This window comes from Cygnus atratus, chromosome 14 (genome assembly GCF_013377495.2).
Source record: "Cygnus atratus isolate AKBS03 ecotype Queensland, Australia chromosome 14, CAtr_DNAZoo_HiC_assembly, whole genome shotgun sequence".
NCBI classification, from domain to species: Eukaryota; Metazoa; Chordata; class Aves; order Anseriformes; family Anatidae; genus Cygnus; species Cygnus atratus.
In genome coordinates, this window is record NC_066375.1 from 5771212 (window position 1) to 5794851 (window position 23640).

At 42.6% G+C, this 23640-nt stretch overlaps 1 protein-coding gene across 3 annotated transcripts; it reads right to left on the bottom strand.

The window, feature by feature from the left end:
* Positions 1–368: 368 nt before the first annotated feature.
* On the bottom strand, positions 369–22804 carry TBC1D9B (TBC1 domain family member 9B). Of its 3 annotated transcripts, XM_035570918.2 has the most exons (22): positions 22551–22800; positions 19887–19997; positions 16793–16911; positions 15545–15773; positions 14667–14925; positions 13785–13992; positions 13439–13651; positions 13063–13224; positions 12314–12464; positions 11697–11911; positions 10847–10964; positions 10145–10430; positions 9309–9438; positions 8786–8884; positions 7846–7914; positions 6830–7070; positions 6379–6444; positions 6153–6224; positions 5684–5734; positions 4807–4854; positions 3646–3752; positions 369–2861 (listed from the first exon to the last, which is right to left on the bottom strand). In XM_035570918.2, the coding sequence occupies exons 1-22, from the start codon at positions 22666–22668 to the stop codon at positions 2169–2171; spliced, it is 3765 nt and encodes a 1254-aa protein (XP_035426811.1). In that variant the 5' UTR covers positions 22669–22800; the 3' UTR covers positions 369–2168. The 3 variants fall into 3 exon arrangements, with proteins under 3 accessions (XP_035426811.1, XP_035426812.1, XP_035426813.1); XM_035570919.2 differs by lacking the exon at positions 5684–5734 and having other exon boundaries at positions 22551–22804; XM_035570920.2 differs by lacking the exon at positions 16793–16911 and having other exon boundaries at positions 22551–22589.
* Between the last annotated feature and the right edge of the window lie 836 nt (positions 22805–23640).

Genomic DNA, 23640 nt, shown 5'->3' on the forward strand with positions numbered 1-23640 from the left:
GGCATGCTAAGCCCCGCCCCCAGCCGCACAAACCCCGCCCCCAGCTCGCGAAGCCTCACCCCCAGGCATGCTAAGCCCCGCCCCCAACTCACGACCCCACACCCCCAGGTATGCTAAGCCCCGCCCCAGCAGTAAATAAATAGACATAATAATAATTATTATAACAATACTACTACTAATAATAGAGATTCACTCCAGCCCCACGGCGGTAAGTAAATACACATCAATAAACAGACGGAATAATAATAAAGCCTGGCTGCAGCCCCACCGAGTCTGCCCTTTAAGGTTACTGCCATGGCCCAGGACCAAGCACCGTTCAATGAGCTCAGGGACCAAGCAAGAGAAAAAAAGGCAGCCCGGGCCGCCCACAGGGTTCTGGTTCGTTTATTGAGTACATGACAGGTAAGACAGACAGACAGTGTAAAATCACATGTAGAATTTGTACTTTTAAAAAAATTACAATAAATTACTGAATAATTAGTAAAAGCGGTTTTACTCATGGCTGCTCTCCGGCTACAGGACAGAGGAGGCAGGAAAATAAGAAATACGTACGAGCTGTGAATACACAGAGAGAACGTCACGAGGGGGAATTAACACTGAGTAGCACACCGAGTAGTGTTACATGGGAACATCCGACCACACGCGTCCTTCCCAGCCTTTATATTCCCACTGCCAGCCACAAGCTGTAGCAAACCTTGCCTTCAGTGCGGGGTTTGCTCTTGCTGAGCACCAGCATCTCTCGCTCTGGCCCTTCGAGGCAGATGCTTGTGCACTGAGATGAATTTAGCTGTACAAACAGCATTAATTCTCCTTCCTCGGAGCGGATGCCCTGCTACCAGAAGGCTAACTCTTAGTTTCTTCTGGGCTTTGCTGATTTAGAGAGCAGTCGCTCGGCCTCCCAGTTATTTAACCTCCTTAACTGGAAAGAGATCTAGTCTATTCGGGTTTCCCGTAACGGGCTGATGGCGGAGCACCACACTGCTTTGACGTCTTCCTCTTCAGGTGTAAATGCCCTCTGATGTGCAGCAGTTTCTACGAGCACGTCTGTGGTTAGACACTGTACACGAGATGTTCAGAAGGGACACCCTCAGCAGCTGCAGGTGGCACAGCACTCCTGCAAACCTTCCTATCCCCAGCACTTGCAAGGGCTGACTGATCACAGTATTCTTAGGAGTCTTTCTGAAAATTGGACCCATGGCTAGTTAGCAAAGAAAAAATAAAAAAACAAAGAGACTCAGCACGAAAATGAGTATTTTCTGTACCAACAGGGAAAATCCAGCAGACCGGTGTGCCACAGATCTGCAATGCTGAGGCTGATTCACTGACTTGTACGTCAGGAACATACTCTCTCCTCCTTACAACCGTCACGGGCCCATTGATTGACTTAATATTACTTCTGCACTGAAGTCAAGGAGCTTGTGGCTTCCCAGACGAACTAAAAACAGTGGCTTTCAACAAATTAGAAGAGCAAAAGCTAGAAAACCGAGTTTATCTGAAAACCGTCTCCTGAATGCTGAATAAGAAAAAAGTCATCGTATCTTATGAAAATGCCAAATCACATCTGAAAAAAACCAGCAGATCCGAGAATGTTTGTGTTTAGATCTTGGAGTGCTGGGAGCAGTGGGACACATCTGCATTATAGCTGCTGGGTCACAGAACAGCACTGAAGAACTTACAAGACTGTTTATAGGTCAGGGTCCTATAGCACCTGAGGACACTGCATGAGCTTTCAGACTGCAGCCAGATGTGAGCATGGTTTCAAGCCAGGCTGCATCTGCTGTGCAAGTTACCCAGGAACCTACAGCAAACAAGGGCAGGCAAGGAGCAGTTACTGTCTGAAATAAAACTTCATTAAAATAAAAGATAGCAAAAGGCAGACATGCATAATTTACGGTGGTAATTCTGTCTGTCAGGGGCTATTAGGTTCTAATGGCTCTTGAGAATGTAAATCTAATTCTGCCAGCCCAAGTAGCCAAAAAAGCACCTACACAAAGCAGTCACTGTCTGAAGCCCCATATCGATCAGAATCTATCATAATTGTGTAGTTACTGGTCTCTGATTAAAGAACAACAACAACAGAAAAAAACAAACACAAAATATCAAACCATCCTGCCATCTGCCACATTATCTCCCTGTTTTATTTCCCAAAGACAATTACCGCTTTGAGTTCACCCTGACACGGAGGAAAGTTCGTAGTCACTGGATGAACTGAACTGCCTCTCCACCTTCTTCTGATCTTTGATCTTTTGGAGAATGTTGACCTTTTTCTCAAAGTAGTTTACGAGGGCTGTCTCAGTCAGCATGGAAGCTAGGATCTGCTCAAAGGAGATTGACCAGTCAGTGTCAATGGTACTGCCGTACCTGGCAGCTGCACTGCCACCTTCACAACCAACCAGGACCGTGTCATCTGCAATGTCTTCACACTGCAGGGAGCCTGTGCTGACCATGGAGTAGGAAGACATGGACATATCATCTTTGGTTTCATCATCTGATAGCAGCTGCAAAGGAGAGCCTTGTCCTTCCCCTGACCCATCTCCTAGAGTTTGGTTCTCCTGCTGGTTTTTTTCGGGCTGAGGATCTCCGCAGGTTTTGTCCTCATGGTCAGCTTGGGGTTGCTGCTCCACTGCCGAATTCTGACTCTGTTCAGATGTTGGTGATTCCTCTTCACTCACGAGATCTTGGGTACTGTTTGTTTTGCAGTCCTCAGACTTCCTTACAGGTCTGCTGGAGAACTTCTTTCCAACCTCCCCAATTCGCAGAAGGAGACTGGCTACAGTGGCAATTGCATGGTACAGCTCTTGTTCTACGGGGTCCTCACTGAACATGTTGTAAAGGGTCTTGCATAACTCTATGAATTGTTCCTTTCAAAGACAAAGACCAAAAATCGTACTTAAAGATGTAAAAAGTTGACAGTGGTAGATGAAGCAACAGGCACTACCTTGCCTGACTCTTCATTTATTTGCCTCCCCGTCAAGTAGTGACTTTTACTGATTCAGAACAGTCCAAATCAGGCAAACTCTTCTCTCTCTGCTGTACAGGTTAAACTGAGAGACAGCTAGGAATTTAATAGTGGCAGTATTTTTGCTGCCAGATGAACTGAATGCTAACATGCTCACACCTGAGAAAACCTGAAGTTTTACTGCTACTCTTCTGTGGTCAGCTTCTACACATTTCCAAACTGGTATTAAAAGCACCCATAAAGGAAATTAGAGACAGAAAAGATGGCACTAGTCATCAGACTCTCTTGTAAACACATTCTTTGCTCTCTACCAAGAAGCTTTAACTTGAGGCAATGCAAAACCAAAAAGCCAAACAAGTTTGTATGACTGATGGCATATCTGAAACATACTGCTGTAGAGGGAAAACAAAGATTGCGGGTCTTACAGGAAAAGATGATCTGGAAGGCATAGAATCAAACACGTTTGACTGGTGGAAACAAAGCATTTTGATAGCCAGCTACGTGCCCACTGAAGAATTAAACGCAACTGTATAGAACTAGAGGCTTCTAAAGCTCACCAGACCAGAAGAGCAAGGCAATCTACTGGCATTGGACTGAGCATGCTGGCAAAAGAGCTTCCACATACTGCTGAATTCTCCAATAAGCTGTCCGTCATCTAACTAGAAACCTTCAGGTTCACTTCTTACCTGGCTCATTTTGGGGAGATCTTTAATAGTTTCTTTCTTGGACTCTTTTTCCTTGGCCCACATTCTTAGGTAGTATCTATAGTCCTGTGGACTGGTACCTTTCTCCTCTGCAAAACAAGACCAAGGCACTACTGCTAGGTGGTTAATGGTTTCAGACAAAGAGAACCCCCCGTCAGCAAAAAATGCATTGGAAGCAGGTTTTATTGACAGCTCAGGAAAGCATCTATCAGGAAAGCTGCATTGTTTTCTGCTGGTTTATCTGATAAAATTCAGTAGAGCAATAATCTTCACAATGACTTGTGTTGGAAGGGACCTTAAAGAGCATCTAGTTCCAACCCCCTTGCCATGGGCAGGGATGCCACCCACTAGATCAGCCAACCTGTCCTTGCACGCTTCCAGGGATGGGGCATCCACAACTTCTCTGGGCAACCAGGCCTAGTCTCTCACTACCCTCTGAGTGAAGAATTTCCTCCGAACATTTAATCTAAATCTTCCCTCTTTTAGTTTAAAACTGTTCCCCTTTGTCCTATCACAATCTGCCCATGTAAAAAGTTGCTCTCCGTCTTTTCTATAAACCCCCTTTAACTATTAAAAGGCTCCAGTAAAGTCTCCCCGGAATGTTCTCTTCTCCAGGCTGAACATCCCCAGCTCTCTCAGCCTTTCTTCATAGGAGAGGTGCTCCAGCCTCTAATCATCATTGTGGCCCTTCTCTGGACCCGCTCTAACAGGTCCAGGTCCACATCTTTCTTGTTTTGGGGGCCCCAAATCTAGATGCAGCGCTCCAGGAGGGGCCTCACAAGGGCAGAGTAGAGGGGGACAGTCACCTCCCTCAACCTGCTGGCCACACCTCTATTGATGCAGCCCAGGATACACTTGGCCTTCTGGGCTGCAACCTTAACACTCCTGCATTAGCCTGACTTCTAATAAATGAATTCTGTTAGTTGATAACTAACCAAACATGATTTTGAAATGTTATGATCTTGGTAGGCTAAAAAGTCAGAGCAGTAAGGCATGAGAGAGGGCTACTTTGCAGCTCACGTCCCACTTCATCACTGTCCATGCGGGACACTTTGAAAGGTCTCCATGATACAGCGAAGGACAACGAAGTTGATAATGTGATAGAAACAAGACTGGAATGTGGTCTCTTTATGACGAAATTACCTTTTTCTTGACCATTGTCATTTCTCCTTCCTTTGTCTTCTGGGGTTTCTAAAAATAATGGAATTATTAAAAAGTCATTCATATCTGATTTTCAACAACACAACACATGAAGAAAATAAGACTACTCATATCCAAATTAAAATCATGTATGGATATATTTAATAGAAGCTAGATCACACACTCCCACAGGACATAAGTGTGAGGGTGTTGGGATAAACTGGAAAAAAAGAAGCCACACTGAAAAAGTGGGTGAAACAGCTGGGGGAGATGGCAGAACTCTAAAAGAAAGGGTGAAACAGACATGAAAGGCACCTAAGCAATGACATGACTTAAAGACAAAAGTTCAGTTATCCAAAGCAAGATAACAAATGGAAAAAACTAATCCACTACTGAGCACATAGGGTAAGTGACTAATGTCTACATTGTCCATTACTCATGGGCTGAGCAGACATTTTGGCAGTAATTTGCGGAGTCTAACTTTATGAATTTCACTTCCTATATTGTCACTAGACTACACAGGAAATCTTGTCTGAGCTCAGACTTATTCAGTTAGCCATCTAGCACCAAACAGTGCAACTACCCCTTTTATTTAACTCTTTTTTTTTGGAGCATTATTCCATTTTGGTAAACATTAAGCACAAACAACATACTTTGTCCATACTTCAGATGGACAAAACCTATTTTGGCCAAGGTTGAAACGCAACAGGTAGAATATATTGAAGTGCGTTTAATTACTTATAGTACTTTATTCACAGAGGGAATGTCATGAGAGAGGAGCACAAGCAACTTCAGAGCATTTAAAATAGCATGTTGGTGCTGGCAGAAAATATCAGCATTACAGCCATGTTCAACGTGTGCACATAATCCATGGACTGACCTTGAGACTCACAGGGCAGGCAGAAATCCAGCTCTGAGACAAAAGGAGATACTGGAGCAGCAGAAAGAGGGGTTGAGGGGACAATATCCCAGATAAAACAGAAGAAAAGGCCACACAGAGACAAACACAGAGAAAGAAACAAAAACAAGAAGAGAGACGATGAGACTTGCATGAAAAACCCAAATCAGGGTGAGAGACAGGAACTGGTAAAAGCACACTGCTCCTTCTCAGCAGTCTCTGATTGTGCTTCAGAGCGTGCTGTGTCCCGCATGAAATGGGTGCTCAGCAGTTTAAGCTCCGAACTTCTTTCCCATCATGCAATAACAGCAGCCAACTCAAAACCATTGGCAATCTTAACATATTGCCCACCATGAGACCATGCCTTGCAAAAATCACCATTCACAGCACATGGATTTGTGCTGCAACTCCTACCTAAACTGAGAGGTACAGGCACAAAGTGTTGCCTTACCTTCTGTCATAACATCCTCTGTGAAATAACTCGTGGCCTCCAAAGCAGACTCTGTCTCCTCTGCATTCAGAGCTGTACTCACAGAGAAAGAAATGTTAAGATCTCCAAGGTAACTGAACAGTGATATTACCCATTTCATCAGCAAAACTCATGAGGCATCCCTTTTCTATTGCATGTCAGAACAGACCATGCCCACTAGTAGCAGTATATGGAAGCAATCACTCACCAGGAGGCAGATGAAGTTTGTAAAGTATTTTGAGTTTATCAGTGAGGTCACCATGGTACATCCCACCTGCAAGTAAAAATATAAATAAATCAGAAGAGTAAGAAAAATAGCAGTTAGGATAAAGAATCACCCTCTGCACACAAGCTCAAAACAGAATGAGTTCCAATGCGATGAGGAAATGCTAAGCTGAATAAAGACCTCTGCAGAAACAGCAAAGAAATATCCCCAGCACAGCATCATCTTGTAGGTTTGCCACCTATTGTTTCCCAAAATGGGAGACATTCTAGCAGGAAAAAGGCATCTTTTGTTCTGCCTGAAACATCTTGTAAGACTGCCAACCCTCCCTCCATGACAGTGCAAACATCACCATCTATTTTTTTAGTTCTCTGTTTGGAAGAGGACAGAAAGTGTTTTTTTGTAATATTCCAAGATCTCCAGAAATACCACTTACTCATCCCTGTAACAAACTCCTTGAAGTTAATGAGAGAATCCCTGTTCTCATCCAGAAGCCGGAACAAGCGTCCTGCCAGCACAGGTGTATGTGCACCGCAGGACCAGGGTGTCAAACTGACGAACAGCTCTTTGAACTGCTCCATGTCTATGCGATACTGCTCCAGGTAGGGCAAACTCTGATCTCGGCGGGCAGCTGCAGCACGATTATTTCCCCAGTAGCAACTCATCAGATACTTTGCCTTTGGAGGGAAAGGATTGATAGGTCAGATTGCATTATACTACAACAATCCGTGGGAGTGGAGACTTTCTTACAGCTCAAGAATAGCACCAACTAAGCGGAGACGAGATATTTCAGACACCCTGTTTATCTCAACCATTATTACTAGCATTATTTCACTACAAAATAGTACGATGTGAAGGAAGAGACAGGGATTTCACAAAACCATATCGAACATATTTCAGTGAAAAATACAAAAAAGATTATTTCAGGTTTGAATGAAATGAAACTTGGTATTTACTGCAAAGGGAACACGCAGATTTTAGAACTAGGACTCTGAATCTATAGCATAGTGGAACTGAATTTGCAGTGACTTTGGTAAATGCAGTTTGATGGTATTTTTTTTATTTATTTTTAAACAATACATACACTGGCAAACAGAGGCAAAGCACTTACAGTTACAGAGCAACTCCATGGCAAACTTGAGAATAAAAACTGAGGTATAAGTCAATCCTAGCTCCGTAAGTGCTGTGTGACATTCCTTTCCCTTGACTGGGCTCTCTAAATAAGCATCATTCAAACACTGTGAACTCGGTTTGACCATCTCTGCCCCCCAAGAATCATTTAGTAATAGAACCAGTCTCGGTTGCACCACATATAACAGAACCCCACATCTGCTTCTGACAAGTTGGATCAAGAATAAAAACAGAATCATTACTTCCTTTTTGACTTGTTCTGACATTTGTTCTGTGTCAGAACACATTCTTCCTCACTCTATAACTTCTATAGGTTCTTACCTTGAACACTACATACAGCTCTTCCAGTTCTTCAATAGAGAAACCAATGTCACTAGACACAGCTCGGACCTACAGTTAGGGAGAAAACAGAGTGAGCTATTTATTTCAAAGCTAGACAAATTAAGTATGACTCACTGAAATATCTGTGTAACAAAGAAGAGAAGAAAACAACTGCAAGGAGATATGACACAAGAGAGGAGAGAAAACATAATCTTTCCAGTACCTTCCGCTGCTATGGATTACAGGTCAAGAAGACAGTTTCTGGTCAAGCAGAAACCACTGACATTTTAAGCAGCTAGTAAAAAAATTACTGATCACTTCCTATTTCTGCAGCCCCGAGAACCCTATGTTGCTCCTCCCTCTTGTTTTTATCTTCAGATAAAATCTGAATTAGATAAATTAGATAAATTTATCTTCAGACTCAGATGCACAGAAAAACAACAGCAAAAGAAACAGATGGACGAGGTTCCCCACCTGGGATGTGGGAGACAGCTGCAATAGATGTCGATACTCCTTTCTGGCCATGAACCCTTCTGTAAAATTCCTCAACATGCTAACATACTCTCTAAATGGGAGAAAAATAATTATCTGCTATCTAGCTTTTCTCAAAGATTACAGGCAAGTAGGAAAACAGACAGCGTAAGGCAGTGGAGACTATTACGAGGCCTATAAGTGGTTTTTATCTCCCTCCATGCCAAGTATCTCATTTGATCATGCCCCATCACTTTAAACCATTTTATTAGATTAACTAGAAGAAAACTGAAGATCCTGAAGAAAACTGAAAATCCATTATTCCAGCCACTAAATCCATTTCTCACATTAAGTTTTTTAGGTGACTTAAAACCAAGTTTGCTACACGGCAAACTTTCTAGATTCTTAAAGCAAAACACATCGCATTAATATGCCATTTGGTAGCTCATTTAATCTGGGAGTCACATACCACACTCTTCTTGGCTGTATCCTCTAGAGACTGGATCACCTTCAGCCTTTGTTTAAAACGCATTTGTTCAATGTCATCTGCCTTCAAATTGCTAAATTTCTACAAAAAAAAAAAAAAGCAGACCAGGTCAGCATCATCTCCTAAAGAACAAATAATCCCTGTTCAATTACATGTTCTTTAACAAGTGTAGTGGACCCTCAGAGATGATCTAAAACCCCCAGAAACCTTTTACCAGCAGCAAAACTGTGAGAAAAAACTGTGGAAATGAACTGGGATGCTTCCATGTTTCTGCAGCATACCTCATGATTTTTGCCAGTCTCCACTGGTGCTGGAGAGACCCTTTGGAATCCACAATAGTCAAAAGTGTTAGGCTCTACTTATACCAAACAAGAAGATTAATGGCTTGAGCATGCACTCCTTGAGCACCTCAAGTTATAATCAGTTCAAATTCTGGCTGCATAAGTATAAAACGGGATTTTAGAAGAGAAAAATCACTTAGGCAAAAACTAAGCCAGAACCTGACCTCATAGGATGTTCTGATGAGGTCAAAGATGTCAATTTCAAGTGGTGGGTCATCTCCACTCGTCAATAAGGCGTGCAAGTGGGGAATAGGGGGTGAGACGCTCTGTCTGTTAACTACATTGTCCAAATACCTGTGGAGAAAACAAACAAACATACAGATCCAAGACTCCAGGATTAGTGTCAAAGAAAAGCAGTAATATCTTAAATGCATCAGTCCTAACTCCTTTGTATTATTAATGTAAACATATAGGAAAATTTAATTTTTCCCAGCTAACCTACAATGCTATCCTCAACATCTCCGACAGACAGCTGATTTTCACTCTATTTTGGGGATATCTATTCTTTTCAAAAGCAGGCTCCCAACAGTAAGCTGAAGATCTTACTGTAAATAGGATAGATTCACATTTCAAACAAGGAAATCTTTTATTTCCTATACTTGTGAAATATCTGCTTGACAAAGTTTTCTGTTACCAGAAGGCCATTCTTGCCAGGACTTGTTCTTAATAGTGGATTAGAATTCTTCTGTGAATTTTGGATAAGCAACCCTGTGGATTTCAAATTCAAACTGAGAAACAGGAATGTAGTATGCCACAAAGCAAACAACTTTGGAAATACGGGATTCCTCAGCTCATACTTCAGCTGAAAATTTGTTTCAGCTGTTGCAGAAAGCAATAGCAAATATCTCTGGTGCTCAAGTTTCACCCTAAACAAATTTCTATGACCTGCTATGTAATGGAATTCATGGGAACTAAGACTCTCTCTTATAAGGCAGAAAGGAATGACGGCTAAAAAGGGTACCATCACCATTCAGCTATAAATAAGAACAAGTAATGGTACCTGCCCAGAATAGTCATGGCTTCACCTTCATCACAGCACTGTAACAACTTCTCCATGTTGGCATCAAGTATGGCCAATGACATCTGCAAGATGAACTTGATGCCCTCATAGAAAAAACAGTCAACAATGACCACAGCACTCTCAAAGGGCATGACACTGAGAAAGAGTGTGAGAAACCAAGAAAGGGATATGGTAGAAATCACTCCCAGCTCCTGCATCTTTTCTGACAGCTGTGGAAGATACTCTCGTGTAAGTTCTTCAAAGATGCCTTGGTCCACCAATGCACCTGGGAAAAGAGACAAGAACAATGTCAGAACTCGAATTTGCAGGGTCATGGTACTATAACCAAGCTAATTAATTATTAAACAAAACAGTGTGAGCTCACTTTGATTTCCTATCAGCTTCATAACATCAGAACTAAAACTAACACATTTGTTTAGATTTGTTACCCTGTTCTCAATAAACACAACATATATAGATGGAGATTATTCTCAACTCCATCTTCCTTGTTTAGTTTGGTAGCCTGTACCGTCTCTTTGTATGCCTCCATCATATACCTGCAACTTTAAAGGGAACAAGCTTGTGCTTCATCTTTAAAACCCATCGCATTTAATTAATTCTGAAGAAACAAAATATTCCTGAGAGATGCTGATAGAACTGTAGCTGAAAATCCAGGCTCCAGCATGAAATTAACAGACTCACCCACTACTCTTGTATTGTAGTAATCTGGCAACATCCGCTCACATAAAGCCACTAGGAGCCAGAAAGCTTCTTCCTCATTGCAGTATAACAACAGCACTGATGTAACAATGTTCATTGCCTATGTGCCGGCAGCATTAAATACAGAGAGAGAGAGAGAAACATGAAGACGTTCATGAAAATTCTGTCATTACAGATGAGCTAAACTTAAAGAGCATGATTACAGCAAAGCAGTCTTGTGGGACTGAGAGTCAGATTTATTTCCAGCTTTTACTGGTATCTGAGTCACTAGGTGACCTTGAGACAATTAACCTTCCTGTTTCAGTTCCTCTGTGAGGCAGCAGATAATGTAACTACTCTTTGTGAAGCACTTTTGTTAATAAACATGACCATATATGATTTTCAAAGTTTTCAGAAAAAGCTTTGATCGTAACAGAACAATGTAACGAGAACCTCTCATGGCATAGCAATACACAAAACAAATCTGAATTTCTCCTGAGTAGTTTCGCAAACAAGCAACTGGCTTCATTTGTGATATATTGCTCATGTGCATCGCCATTCACTCAATTTCATTGCTCATTTCAAGGAAACCAGGAGATGCTTTTCTTGAAGTAAGGAGAGCTCCAGCAGAAAAACTACCGAAAGAATGTGTCACCACATGTAACAGAAATGTGCAAAGTCTATATAAACGCTGTATCCAAAGGATAATTAAGAGATCCTTGCAATATCACTTCTTTCCACCACATGGGCAGCAAGAAGGAAAAGCTTGAAACTGAACAAAGAACTGCTGAAAAGATCCAATACAGTCATGGTAACCACGCAGGGGCTAATAAGTCTAAGACTTCTTTCTTACCTGACAGTACCCAATTGTTGGATTTCTGAATGCATAAGCTGTTAAGACTCTCCGGAGGGCAGCAATTCCCAACTCATTCTGGAAGGCAGGATGTTCTGGCATAGAACGGTGCAGATCCCTCTCAATTTCTTCTGTAGCAAGATTGTACTTTCCCATTGACTTTTCCACAAGATCTCCATAGTAACCAGGATGAGTGACCATCTCGTTCCAAGCCCCTGTAATGACAAAAAAATACTGCATCACTTCTTGTGCTTCAGAATACAGACTCTATGCCCACAGCGTCAGAGAAGAGGCATCCAGGAAGCACTACACGAACTCAGCAACTACAAATAGATATGAAAGTATAGAAACAAACTCTTTGTTAAAGCATCAGGTTAGAGTGTAGGTCCCAACACTGAAATTCAGACAAAATTGATCAAAGAGCGACTACACTCATAAAGTCATCCTAATAATGCAATCACCACATTTTTGTCCAAAACCACAATGAAGAATAATTCAGGTGGAGTTAACTTCTGATTTATGTCTTCTGAAATGAGCTGTGATTTAGACCTTTTCCCTTGAGATGTGCAGAACACTTATTTCTGCTAGCTGCCAAAGTATCCAGCACAACCTCCTACCTGAGAAAAGTAGCCACAGCTCTCCACGAAGATTCTCTGGAATTCCTTTCTGCACCAGCTCCCTAGTCTTGGCAGTGCGATACATACACATCCCTCTCCCATACTCAAAGAAATGAATGTTCCAAGACTCTTCCTTCATCTTCTCCTTTGCCTGCACAGGAACAAACAAAGCCATTTTAGGAGATCAAAGCATTTTTATATTTGCATAACAGGTGATTTCTGGGTACTCAGGCCTCCATTTCATGAAAGAAATGCACTGTGACACCTAAAGATTTTCTTCTTCCTGCTGAATAAAAGGGTGCATGCTAATCTATACTGCTCTGAATCAGTTCTGACCTGCTTTAAGTTGTCTCCACAACAGCAACATGGGCTGTGCAATGATATTACACCTTGCAAATCTCTACATAAATGCAAGAACCTTGGTCTAAGATGATTGTCTAGGAAGCAGAGACCCCAGTTCTCTACTGCTTTGATGTGAAGAAAAGCAGTTCTTCACAGATACTAATTTGTATCCCAAAAGCACAGTAACACAGGTTTCTCAGCCTCTACTCATGTATTTCAGTCCCGATACAGTAAGCTGATGGTCAGGTTACATCTATGCAGCACTACATGGTGACAGACAGTGATACTGCAGAGGTGACAGAAGCTAGGGAGAAAATGCATTTATAGAGTCTCAGAACAGGACAGGAAATCTGCTACCTACTGAACACTATTTATAGTTAATTGCTCTAAGTCAAAATATCATTTACCCCTTTGGGTCCCAAGAGCTCCTCAGAATTTCTTCTGAAAAGTTTGAGCAGTCCCTGGGAGGCTGTTGGCACCTCTCCTGCACAGAAGTTGACAGGTCGATTGTTGAGAGCAGACGTGGGGCTAACTGCAAGTGGGCTGCTGGAAGGCAACTCTGGAACTTCCTAGAAAATGCAAACATTTACTTTGATAAAAAACATAATATATTTCTATTGTTGTAAAGTTAGCCATACAAAACATATCTGCCAGACCGGAGACAGAGGTGGTAGAGAAGAGGCGGCTACAGTCCTGGCTTTTCCTTTATATCATCCTTCAAGAACTATCCCAGTGTCCACCTGAAAGGTGGACAAATGCTCCTCCCACCTATTTCCTTAGTACCTCGCATCCAGCATCACCCAAATTCCACTTCCATTCCCTGTCACTGCCGCATGGTTTCTTGGATGGTGTTCTCTGCAAGAAGTCAGAGATTCTCTGTACCAAGAAATCTCGGTCCTTCAGATTGGCAAAGAAGAAGGTCATTTTACTTTTAGTGCTGATGGACAGAGGGCTGGGCAAGACACTGGAACTATCGGCCTTCTCAACTATTGTCACCTAGAAGACAAAGACAAGGGCACAGGACATTTGGATCTAGCAGATTCTCCATTATCTGCAAAGCATGACACAAAAGCCAGAAGCAGACAAAAAGATAAAAGGCTGTAGTAATATACAGCTAAGAAATCCCCACCTCCCTGAGAGGAATGATGAGATGACAAGCCTCCTCTGCCTTGCTGGCAAAACAGATGTAGTTGTTGGAAACAAACATCTGGCCAGGAATGTGCATCTTGTTGAACGGTGTCCACAACGTACAGTCTGTATGTCCATCCAGGCATTCATCCTTGGGCAGCCGAAAAGTGGCACGGTAACATTCATTTTTGGCTCGAGCATCAAGGTCTCTGGGGAAAAGTAGAGAGCAGTCCCAAGAGTTTTTTTTTTCTCACTTGAAAAACCCACACAAACACTAGCATAAGTGTTCGTTCCAGTAACAAACTCCAGACTGTGCTGTGAATTCTTACTATTCATTTCTCTAACTGAGATGCCACCCCTTATCTGACTCCTCTTTCAGCCTTCAGACATGCTTCACTGACAAGGTATGTCCTGCAATACAAGATAAAATAGGCAAGCGCATCTCAGAACAGAAATCTGGGAAACTGAAATGTTACATCAGATTCAGAAACCGTTAAGAACAGTCCCCAGTGGAAGGATTTTTTGCAATAAACATATTTATTTATTTTTATAAATTTTGAACTTCAGGCCAAGGGGACAGTGTCATTTTCTTCTTTCACACTTTCTTTTTTGAATATGATTTTCAATAGTTTGAAGTTGAAAAGTCCTTCTGAGAGCCTCTAGTCTGTACCTTCATGCATGAGAAAGACATGAGGGTTTATGTGAATTCAATACCAATTAGGGATGGAAAAAAACAACAGGCAGAAGGCTAATGACTGAAATAAGTGATGCGTTGCCTAGAGTGAGAAAAACCCAGGGGCACCTGAGAGCTACACAGTAATGCTGATTTATTATTACAATCCCCTTTCCTCTGTCTTCTCTTCTCACTGCTGGAAACACACACCTTTTTAGTGCAGAGATGTTCTTAAGAGGCTTCCTGGGCTTTGGGAGGGACTTGTCCTGTAGGAAGCTCTCATTATCCAGTAGCTGCCGCATAGCTATGTTAGCCAACTGCTCCATCAACTTGAAGGTCTCATTGATGTTAAGAAACATGGAAAAATAAAGTTCGCTGTCCCTTGTGCTCACTTTAATGCACTCAGGGAACAGCAGTGTAGCATTTTTTTCTAGCTGGGTTACATCCACCCATTGAATCACCAGTGTCACTAGGAAAAAAAAGTTAAAAAAGCTACTATTACAAATTGAGATGAAACAAAAATCAGAAATGAAGCTCAAGCAGCAAGAAAGCTCTCAACGTAGCAGTATTTTTCTCCTCTTACACATGCACATTTCTTTTCTTTATACTTTTCTGGGTTCTCCAAAAATACTTGGAAATATTCTTTGGGAATAGCTGGACTAGAAATAATGCAGCTCCAAAGGACTCTCTTCTATCCATTAAATGCTTTCAATTACAATTACTCACGTTTTAATTCTTTCTTTCTAGCAAGTTAACTTTGTACTCAGGGGTTTAAGCTTTGTAAATACTAGGTGGTGGTTCCCAAACAAAACTCACTAAAGTCAAAAAATTGCTTGGTTCTCTAATTCAGTGGAAGTAAAAGCCCAGCTGTACAACCTGGCAGTTTAAACTTCACTGAAGTGCCTATGAGTGTAAGGACTGATCTACAAGTTGAGCCAGAGCTCAAAGGATTCCTAAAGAGAAAAAAAACAAAACAAAACAAAATACCATTCAGCTTAAAAAAAAAAAAAAAGTCCCCATGAAAGATCACCCACATCAAAAGGATCATGGGAAATAGCAGGAAAACAACTAGTAAGCTTATAACTCACCCTCTTTGCCCAGTAGGAAGGAATAGAAACAGAGGTGATTGACAGTGAGGTACAGCCATCCCTGCCGGGGTACACGCCCCTTCCAATAGCTGCAAGAATAGTAATTGACCAACTTCTCCACCTCTGGCATCCCAAACTGCTTCCGCATCTTCAGTTCAGCCTCTTTGAATTTACCTGGATCCTCTTCGCTCTGGGGCTGCTGATTCTTGTTCTCTTCAGCAATGATTCCCTGAAGGACGTGGGAGGAGAGACACAGAGATAAGAAATGCCTGCTGACAGACAGAATATACAGTTAAAGGTCACAGCAGCAATCCGGAAGACAGAAAGAAGAAACAGAACGCAGCAGTCAACATTTCTCCTGTCAAGTTAGAGAAACAGTAGACATGTAGAAAGAGCAGTCAGATAGCCTGGGAGTCTACGAGCTGATCTGCTCCTGAACACACGCAGCTAGTGTTCACATCTAACATTTGACTGCATTTCTCACAGCTGGTCTGGTAACACTTTGAACACCCTGCAGGAGAACTGGTCTGTTTTCACTTGCAAACACGCTTCTTCAACAGGAAGATCATCATCTGTCAGGAAGCACTGAACTCTGCAAGCTGTCAGATCTTGACCGGCCAGAAGGAAAAACAAATTACCACAATCTCTCTCGCACACAGACACACAGCAACTACAGAGAAACCTGACGAGTATTTGAAAAGCCTCAGACTGCTTCTGTTCAATAAAAAAACTGCACGTTAAGTTTCTACTCTGCAGAATCTGTGGGCTGGTCATCTGAAGTGTGTTAACTGCACAACAAGCAGAGACACCTGTCTGAACGCCCATGGAAGTTAGGGTTCAGTTCCTTTACATCCTAGATGGCCTCTAGACCATCACGGGAACACAAATGCATTGCTTACAAACTAGAATTCTCTCCCCCATATTTGTTCCTAGATCAGCTTTAGTTTAACACTGTATCAGAGGTTCGCAAGAATTATAACAAGAGATGAGATTTTAATTAGTTACCCTAAGTAGGCTCTTCCTTGACATCTACTGCCCATAACCTCCCCCCCCCAACATTTGTCCAGTGTTATGGACGTAATGTCATGCTGACAACACTGTATGCACTTCATGACAATTTCAAATGTATGTCTGAAGCTCTGCAATGGAGCTCTTGCTTCCTCCCTCCCAAGGGTAAAAAAGTTCTTAATACCACCTCCCTATTCTTTATCAGGATCTAGAAGTCTTTCAGGGAAACATGTCCCTTACATGTATCTTGCCCTTGACAAAGGTGGTGATATCTTCTTCGTTATCAAAGATGGATAGAGTCTGCAGTAAGTTATTCTCCAGCCATTCCCAGTGCTTTGTGATCTCTTTACGAGATGACCCTAGTTGAAGGGATGAAAGATGAAGGGAAGAGCAAAGAAAAAAAGAAATTAGAACAAGCTCTTTTCTTCTCCAAGTTTATAGCAGTAAATTAATAATTACCAAACAGTGATGAAACATCGAACACACCAATTGTATACATGTTGAGGATATTATATACACACCATTATGTTTCTAATGAAATGTCTCAGTTGCCACTGAGGATAATAAGCACACTACCAACACATCATCCTATTTGCAATTACACAGCAAAGTGTTTGTTTTTTTTCCAGACAAAAAGCATTCTTACGCTCCACAGAAGAAGTACTCTTTTAATTCCTAATAGTCTAGGATAAAAATAATGAACTTTCAGAAGAAACTTGAAATTTCAGAACAATCAAACTTTTTTACACCTACAAAGGGGTTTCATTTTTCATGGGCAGCAGAGAACACACAATTACAAAACAAAAAGCAACCAAAGTATTCAAATGTCAGATGCTATGTTCTTTGCTTTCTTAAAGAAAAAAAAGGTCTCAGCAAAACTTGTATCAAACTGTTAGTTGTCTTTAACCATATAGCCCACAAGGTTCACAGAGGACAAGCTTCGCTGTGTAGCCAGTTTAATGAACTCTTCTATAAAAAGTTGCTTTCATTAACGTTTTGTTCCCTTAATTGTTTCAGAGATTTATGTTTAGTAAAAGATTTCTTCACCTCTATCAACGGCTATTACTCTATTCTTTTATGCAGAAGAAATAAAAAAGCAATTTAATTTTTTAAGAAGATAAGAAACAACATTAAACGCCGACAAAACTGAATTTGCAAGTCAGACACTTGTAAGTTTCTCATTGCCAAATTCCAGTAGATTCACCTTTTGAAGTTTCAAACAAAAGCAATGGGATATGTAAAAATGTTAATAACATGCCTCTCACTACTCAAATTCTCTGCTAGAACATTAAACCCCTCAATGTGGTTAACGATGGCAATGGAGAAAACAGCAGGAAACACCAACATCCCCTAAAGCTACTGCTCTACCTGACTTTCTTTTTTAAGAGGCTGCTTCAGCAAAGAAACAATATTTGTGTATTCGTAGTTGGATACCTGGCCACAAAACCAAACCCCAGCTCATCTGTGGTTTCATAAGCAAAAATAACCCCAGAACCTGAAACCAAAAACTAGAAGCAAATAAGCTGTCTTGTCTCAGAGGACTGCAGGATTACGAATTCGAGTTTCTGTGTACATGTCCATGGATTAGACATCAAATATAGTTTCTTCTGCTTTTGTATGTAAGTTTACCTGATGTTTATTCTAACCATTTGACATCGTTTTTGAAGCATAACTAATTTGGAATAATATAAAATGGCTAATTGTAAGAGCGCAGAATTATCAATTACAGGATGCTTTGGTCATCAAAAACAACAACAACAACCAAACACACCAACAGACAAGCAGTAGTGGCGGGGGAATAAATCTCATCTTCTAGTTTGTTTCATGACCTGCATCTCTCACCAAGCGACAGCAAACAAACTGCTAAAAGACAGGTCTCAATAGTTGAGGTTTTTCTACAAACAACATTAGAATAACATACACAAAATGACTAAAATTCTGCAATTCCTACGAAGAGTTCTAAGAACAAAGTGCTGAACGCTGAAGCTGCATGCATAACCAGAACGTTGCCCCCTAGTATTTACACATGACAAACCATACATTAAAGATGGACATTTTTCACCTAGGGAACCATGTAAATTTTATAACTTCAAGTGAATGCCAGTACTCTTCTTCTGACAGTAACACGAGAATATATGATATAATTAAAAACAGTACTTTGGATGAGTATAATGTATTTATTCTAGTATAATAATTTATCAAATTCCATACAGTTGCTATATAGCCCATCTCATTCTACCATGCTGCATTACTTCAAAGTAACTGAAATATTGAGAATATCAGCTAATGCGCTACTGAAATTGTACAAAAACACACTCACTGAGTGTCAAGATACTACAGAATGATTTGCACCATGTGTGGCTACTAAATATTCTGTTTTTTGTTTTTTTTCTTTTTTTTCCTATTCAGTTTCTGTTCTGCCATCTTATTTTCCTGTTTTCTTCTTCTCTGCCTCCTCCTTCGTCAAAAGGGAAACTGAGTTTCTGTGGAACACAGCAATTTCTAAAGCTCTCTCCTGCTGAATTTAAGCAGCTCTGCAAGGGCGAATATTGTGTTGGTTGCCTGGGGACAAGATGGGAACAGGGAAAACAAGGTTTCAACATCTGTAGGCTTAGCAAATAATTACTTCATGCTCAGATTTTTACTTCTCAACCACAAAGTGAGAAGTGAAGATGCTTATTGTAAACAAAGTCACTCTAACAAATATGTCTTAAGATATTTTCTTTCCAGCAACCAGTAGGACTTAAAGCCTTAAGCAAAGTTCACCACTGGATACCAGAAGGTTGTACCACAATATTCCAACGCAGCAGTTACATCTGTCAAGTACAAGAGGCCAAGAATTCTTGCTGTTTTAAAAAAGATATATTAATATATTTTACAGATATACTACAGCTATACATCTATTACAGGCCAGAAATAGCGGAAGAAAAAAAAAAGGATCAAAACACTAAGAAGATTTCCACAAGAGTGTTTGGCACTTTGAATGACCTTACACGTTCCCATTTGTACTCTGTTCCTGGTAAGCAGGTTTTGGCACAGCACTCATTATCCCACAGCAATCTTTGTCATCACAGCTTTATTTTCTGAGCAATCCACTATGACCCTACAAACCGATATATCTTGGAAGATACAAATTTCATAACAGCTGCAGAAACGGAAGCTTTCACAGAGCCTTATGTTCACAACCTATAGTTTAAACAACACCAAGAAGTTTTGCCGTTTCTGGCATCACCCATTGCCCCACCAAAATTTCCTGAGCAGTCAAAGAATACTCCTATGTGGGTAACTGATCACCATGAATCCAGCCTCTGACAAGAGTCGTGTCAATACATACCACACGCTACTGCCCAATACACTTGAGAGTCCTGAGTCTGGTGCAGAATACGGTACGGGGCAACTCTGGCACTGGAATCCAAAACTACATCTAACGTTCCCACGAGGAGACCTAGGGAGCAAAGATACAGATATTAAAGCAATGCAATACCAAACCAAAGAATTGGGTTAAGCAAAAATACATCACTGACACTACAGAAAAGTACCAGTGTTCTTATTATGCACCCTGTGATGGTACTTGGTCAAGAAAACAAAGACATAAATCCAGTCACTGAAAGCAAATTACCTATGAGCCACCAAAGGTAATCTCACTGTTAATGGCTGAAGTTTAGATGGCAATTAAATAACTACTAAACCTCATTATGATCCTCTGCCTTCCTAGGAGAGTTTTATAATGAAACTAAATGCATTTTTCTCCATGGGATCTGGACAAATAGGAGAGACAGTTAAAGTGGAACGTCTTCAGATTAACTTTGCCTGAAAAATACTTTTTGAAAAACAGAGCTTCGTCCTCAGTGCGGGCAATAATCCCATAAGCCTCTAAGATCTTTCATCACTGCATCCAAATGATTGCAACAAGAATATGAAGTCCCCAGAATCTCCGTGCTTCTGCTACTAACTGATTTTTAAGCCACTGAACTAGAACATGAAAGTTTTCAATACCGTATCTTTCAGCATCACCTATGCAAACAGAAGGCAAGGTCCACTCCAAAATGGAACCAAATAGTTCTAGAAAACTGGTACTCCCAGGTTTCAGTGATGCTTCTATAGGCACTTCAATTAAATAAAGAATGCAGGTAGAGAACCGAAATTCGGTAATTCAGAAGTTATTTTTTTAATATGATGTTAAATACAAAGGCAGGCATTTTCAAAAGTAAATGCTGTCCGCCACTAGACTTCGTAAAGCAAATCCATTCATTTCAATTACATCAATTTGCTAGTTAAATCAAATATTTAAGATGATACTTTGTTTTATTAATTCTATATAATGTACTACGAGCACCTTTAGCATAAATTAATTTTGCAACATCTTCATGATTTCATTTTCTAACCTTAAAACAGGGAGAGAGAGCACAGTTGCTCCTCTGGAGTGCTATTCAGGAGACCCAGGCCTGATTCCCTGCCATCCTCCCTACGTTTTGTGTGAGCCTGAGCAAATTGTACTCATCTGTATCTTTCACTATCTGTGAAACTTCCTCCTCCTCCCCCTTATCCCCCTCAGCTACCCAAAAGCAAACAATAGATTAAGGACCTATCACTGAGCGTACTTCAAGAGAAGTACCACAGATAACAAGATCATCCAGAGACCATCCACATGGGGTTTGGTAATCCTTAAAACAAATACATATGCATCCAGCACAACAGAATTTGTTTTGGCTCTAGGTATCTTGTGTATAGTTGTTGGCAGAATATGGATTAAAAACTCATTTTGTATACTTTCTATAACAACACTGGATGTGTCATATTTATTGACACATGCACCAGTAACAAGACACGTTTAAGAACTTGAGTACAACAGTGATTTAAACAACTTGTTAGCTTGGCTGAATATCTACATTCTAACTCCCAGATGTGAACTTGCAGCTGTACAGCTCTGTAAGGAGGTCATGCGGCTCCCAGCACGCAGGGGCTCTGGAGAAGACTCTCATCAGGCTGGACTTGCTCAAGAAGTAAACTGGCTCAAAGCTTCAACCACTTAGGAAAAGATCAGTCTAAATGTTTAATCGTCCAGAGCAGCGCCAAGAGTGACTTCTCCTTGTAAAGAAACTGGGAAATTCCAGAATACATTTATATGCTCACACACAAAATTACACAAACCACGTTACATAAGAGAGTAATTCAAAACCACTTTAAGTATTGTGAAAAAGATGAAATACGCTCAGGATGTTTATCAACTGTGTCATTTCTGTAGTTTGTATTTTTTGTATTTGGTCCACAAGGCCAATACATGAGGCTGGTTGTGCATAACTCAACCGACGCAACAGGCACCTTTTTATTATTTACATAACTGTGCAGACTTCTGCACATAAACAGGGTGTTTGAGAAGGGAGGGAATTCTGTTGCCGTTCACATCGTGCCTTGGTCACAGTTATGTTCGTTTAACGGTCCCTGTCCCCAGCCATGGATACCAGGCACACACACCCATTGCCGCTCAGCTGTATGACTGTCAGTTACCGCATGACTTCACCTCCGTCCACGCACAGCACCGTGAGCGTCCCCGAGACATGTAGGAGCACCACAGGGCTATCTGTGAGTACCACAGCGATACGGGCGAGTACCACAGCGATACCTCTATCAAGTACCACAGCGATACCTCTATCGCAGCGATAGCCGCGAGTACCACAGCGATGTCTGCGAGTATCACAGCAACGCTCGTTACAAACCACACCTTGCTCTCCCCCACCTAAACCTTTTTTTGGGGGGTATGAAGCACACCCCAAGGACCCGAGGCCACCTGAGTGACCCAAAAACCCTTTATCCCAACCCAATTTTTCCCGGGCCAGGCGGGGAGGGCCGAGGCCGCCCGGGGGTGTCCCGGAGAAGGCCGGGGCCCCCTCACGCCGCCCGCCCCGGGTCCCCCACAACCCCCGCGCAGCCCCGCGCCTCTCTCGGCCCCTCAGCGCCTCCCGGGCCGGAGCCTGCCCCCAACCCCGCCGCGCCTCACCCGTGAGGCCGCCCCCTTTGCCGTGTCCCCGCCGGCGCTGGAGCAAGAAGAAAGGGTTGGCCCGCTCCGTCACCCACAGCGCGCCGGCCAGCAGCACCTCCTCGGGCCCCAGCCACATGGCGGCGGCTCGGCCCGGCGCCGGTTTCGCTCGGTTCGGCCCGGCCCGGCCCGGCCGGAGCGCTGGGGGGGAGGTTGGCGCAGGGGGAGCGGCCGGGCCCCGCCGCGCCGCCCGGTCACGGGGCCGCGCCGGCCGCCATCGCGCCCCCTGGCGGCCCGGGCCCCGCACGGCAGCGGGGCGGTGCCGTGCTGCCGCCGTGGCGCCGCGGCCCGCTCCGCAGGCTCCGCAGCGAGGAGGTCGTGGGTTCGAATCCTGCTCCCGGATATCGTGCGGTGGGATTTACCTGCCTGCTTTACCGCTCCTCCGGTTCCCGTTCTTTGCACCTCAGCGGCTGCAGGGAGCTGTGTGCTGCAGAAGGCACTGCCCTCGCCGCTGTCCTGTTGGGAACTGGGGACCTTTGCCAGGACACCTATAATTTGACATACTAATGTTTACATACTAACACCAGGCAGTAAAAAATCTCCCCCTGCAGCCCTGTGGGATCCATTGACATTAACTAACAGGGATTATTTAAATGCTGTCTCCCGTTGTACACGCTAATTTACCAGTGCACAGCTCCACAGGTGGCTCTGTGGGGCTGTGGCCTGCTCCCCAAATGGCGGCTCCCAGCGCTGCGGCCCCGGCCCTGGAACAGGCTCCAACTCCGCCAGCGGTTCCACCGCTGCTTTGGGGAAAAGTGAGGACATTTACCCTTTTTTGCTGAGCACCTCTGGCAGCTCAGGCTTGACCCTGCACCTCCTCCCAGCTGCTGGCTTCATTTTGATCCTCTCCTTTGGCAGAGCTGGAGCCTGTCGTGGCCAGCACTCAAGCCTGCGGTGGGTTCCTGCAGCAGTGGAGCAGGAGGCATGGTGCTTTCCCGGTTCTTGGCCTCTGTTTTTGTTTTAATAACCATCAGAGAATCTCCCCACAAATAATGAAAGTGTCACAACAGCAGAAAATATTGGCGTCTACCATCCCCCTGCTTACTGCCAG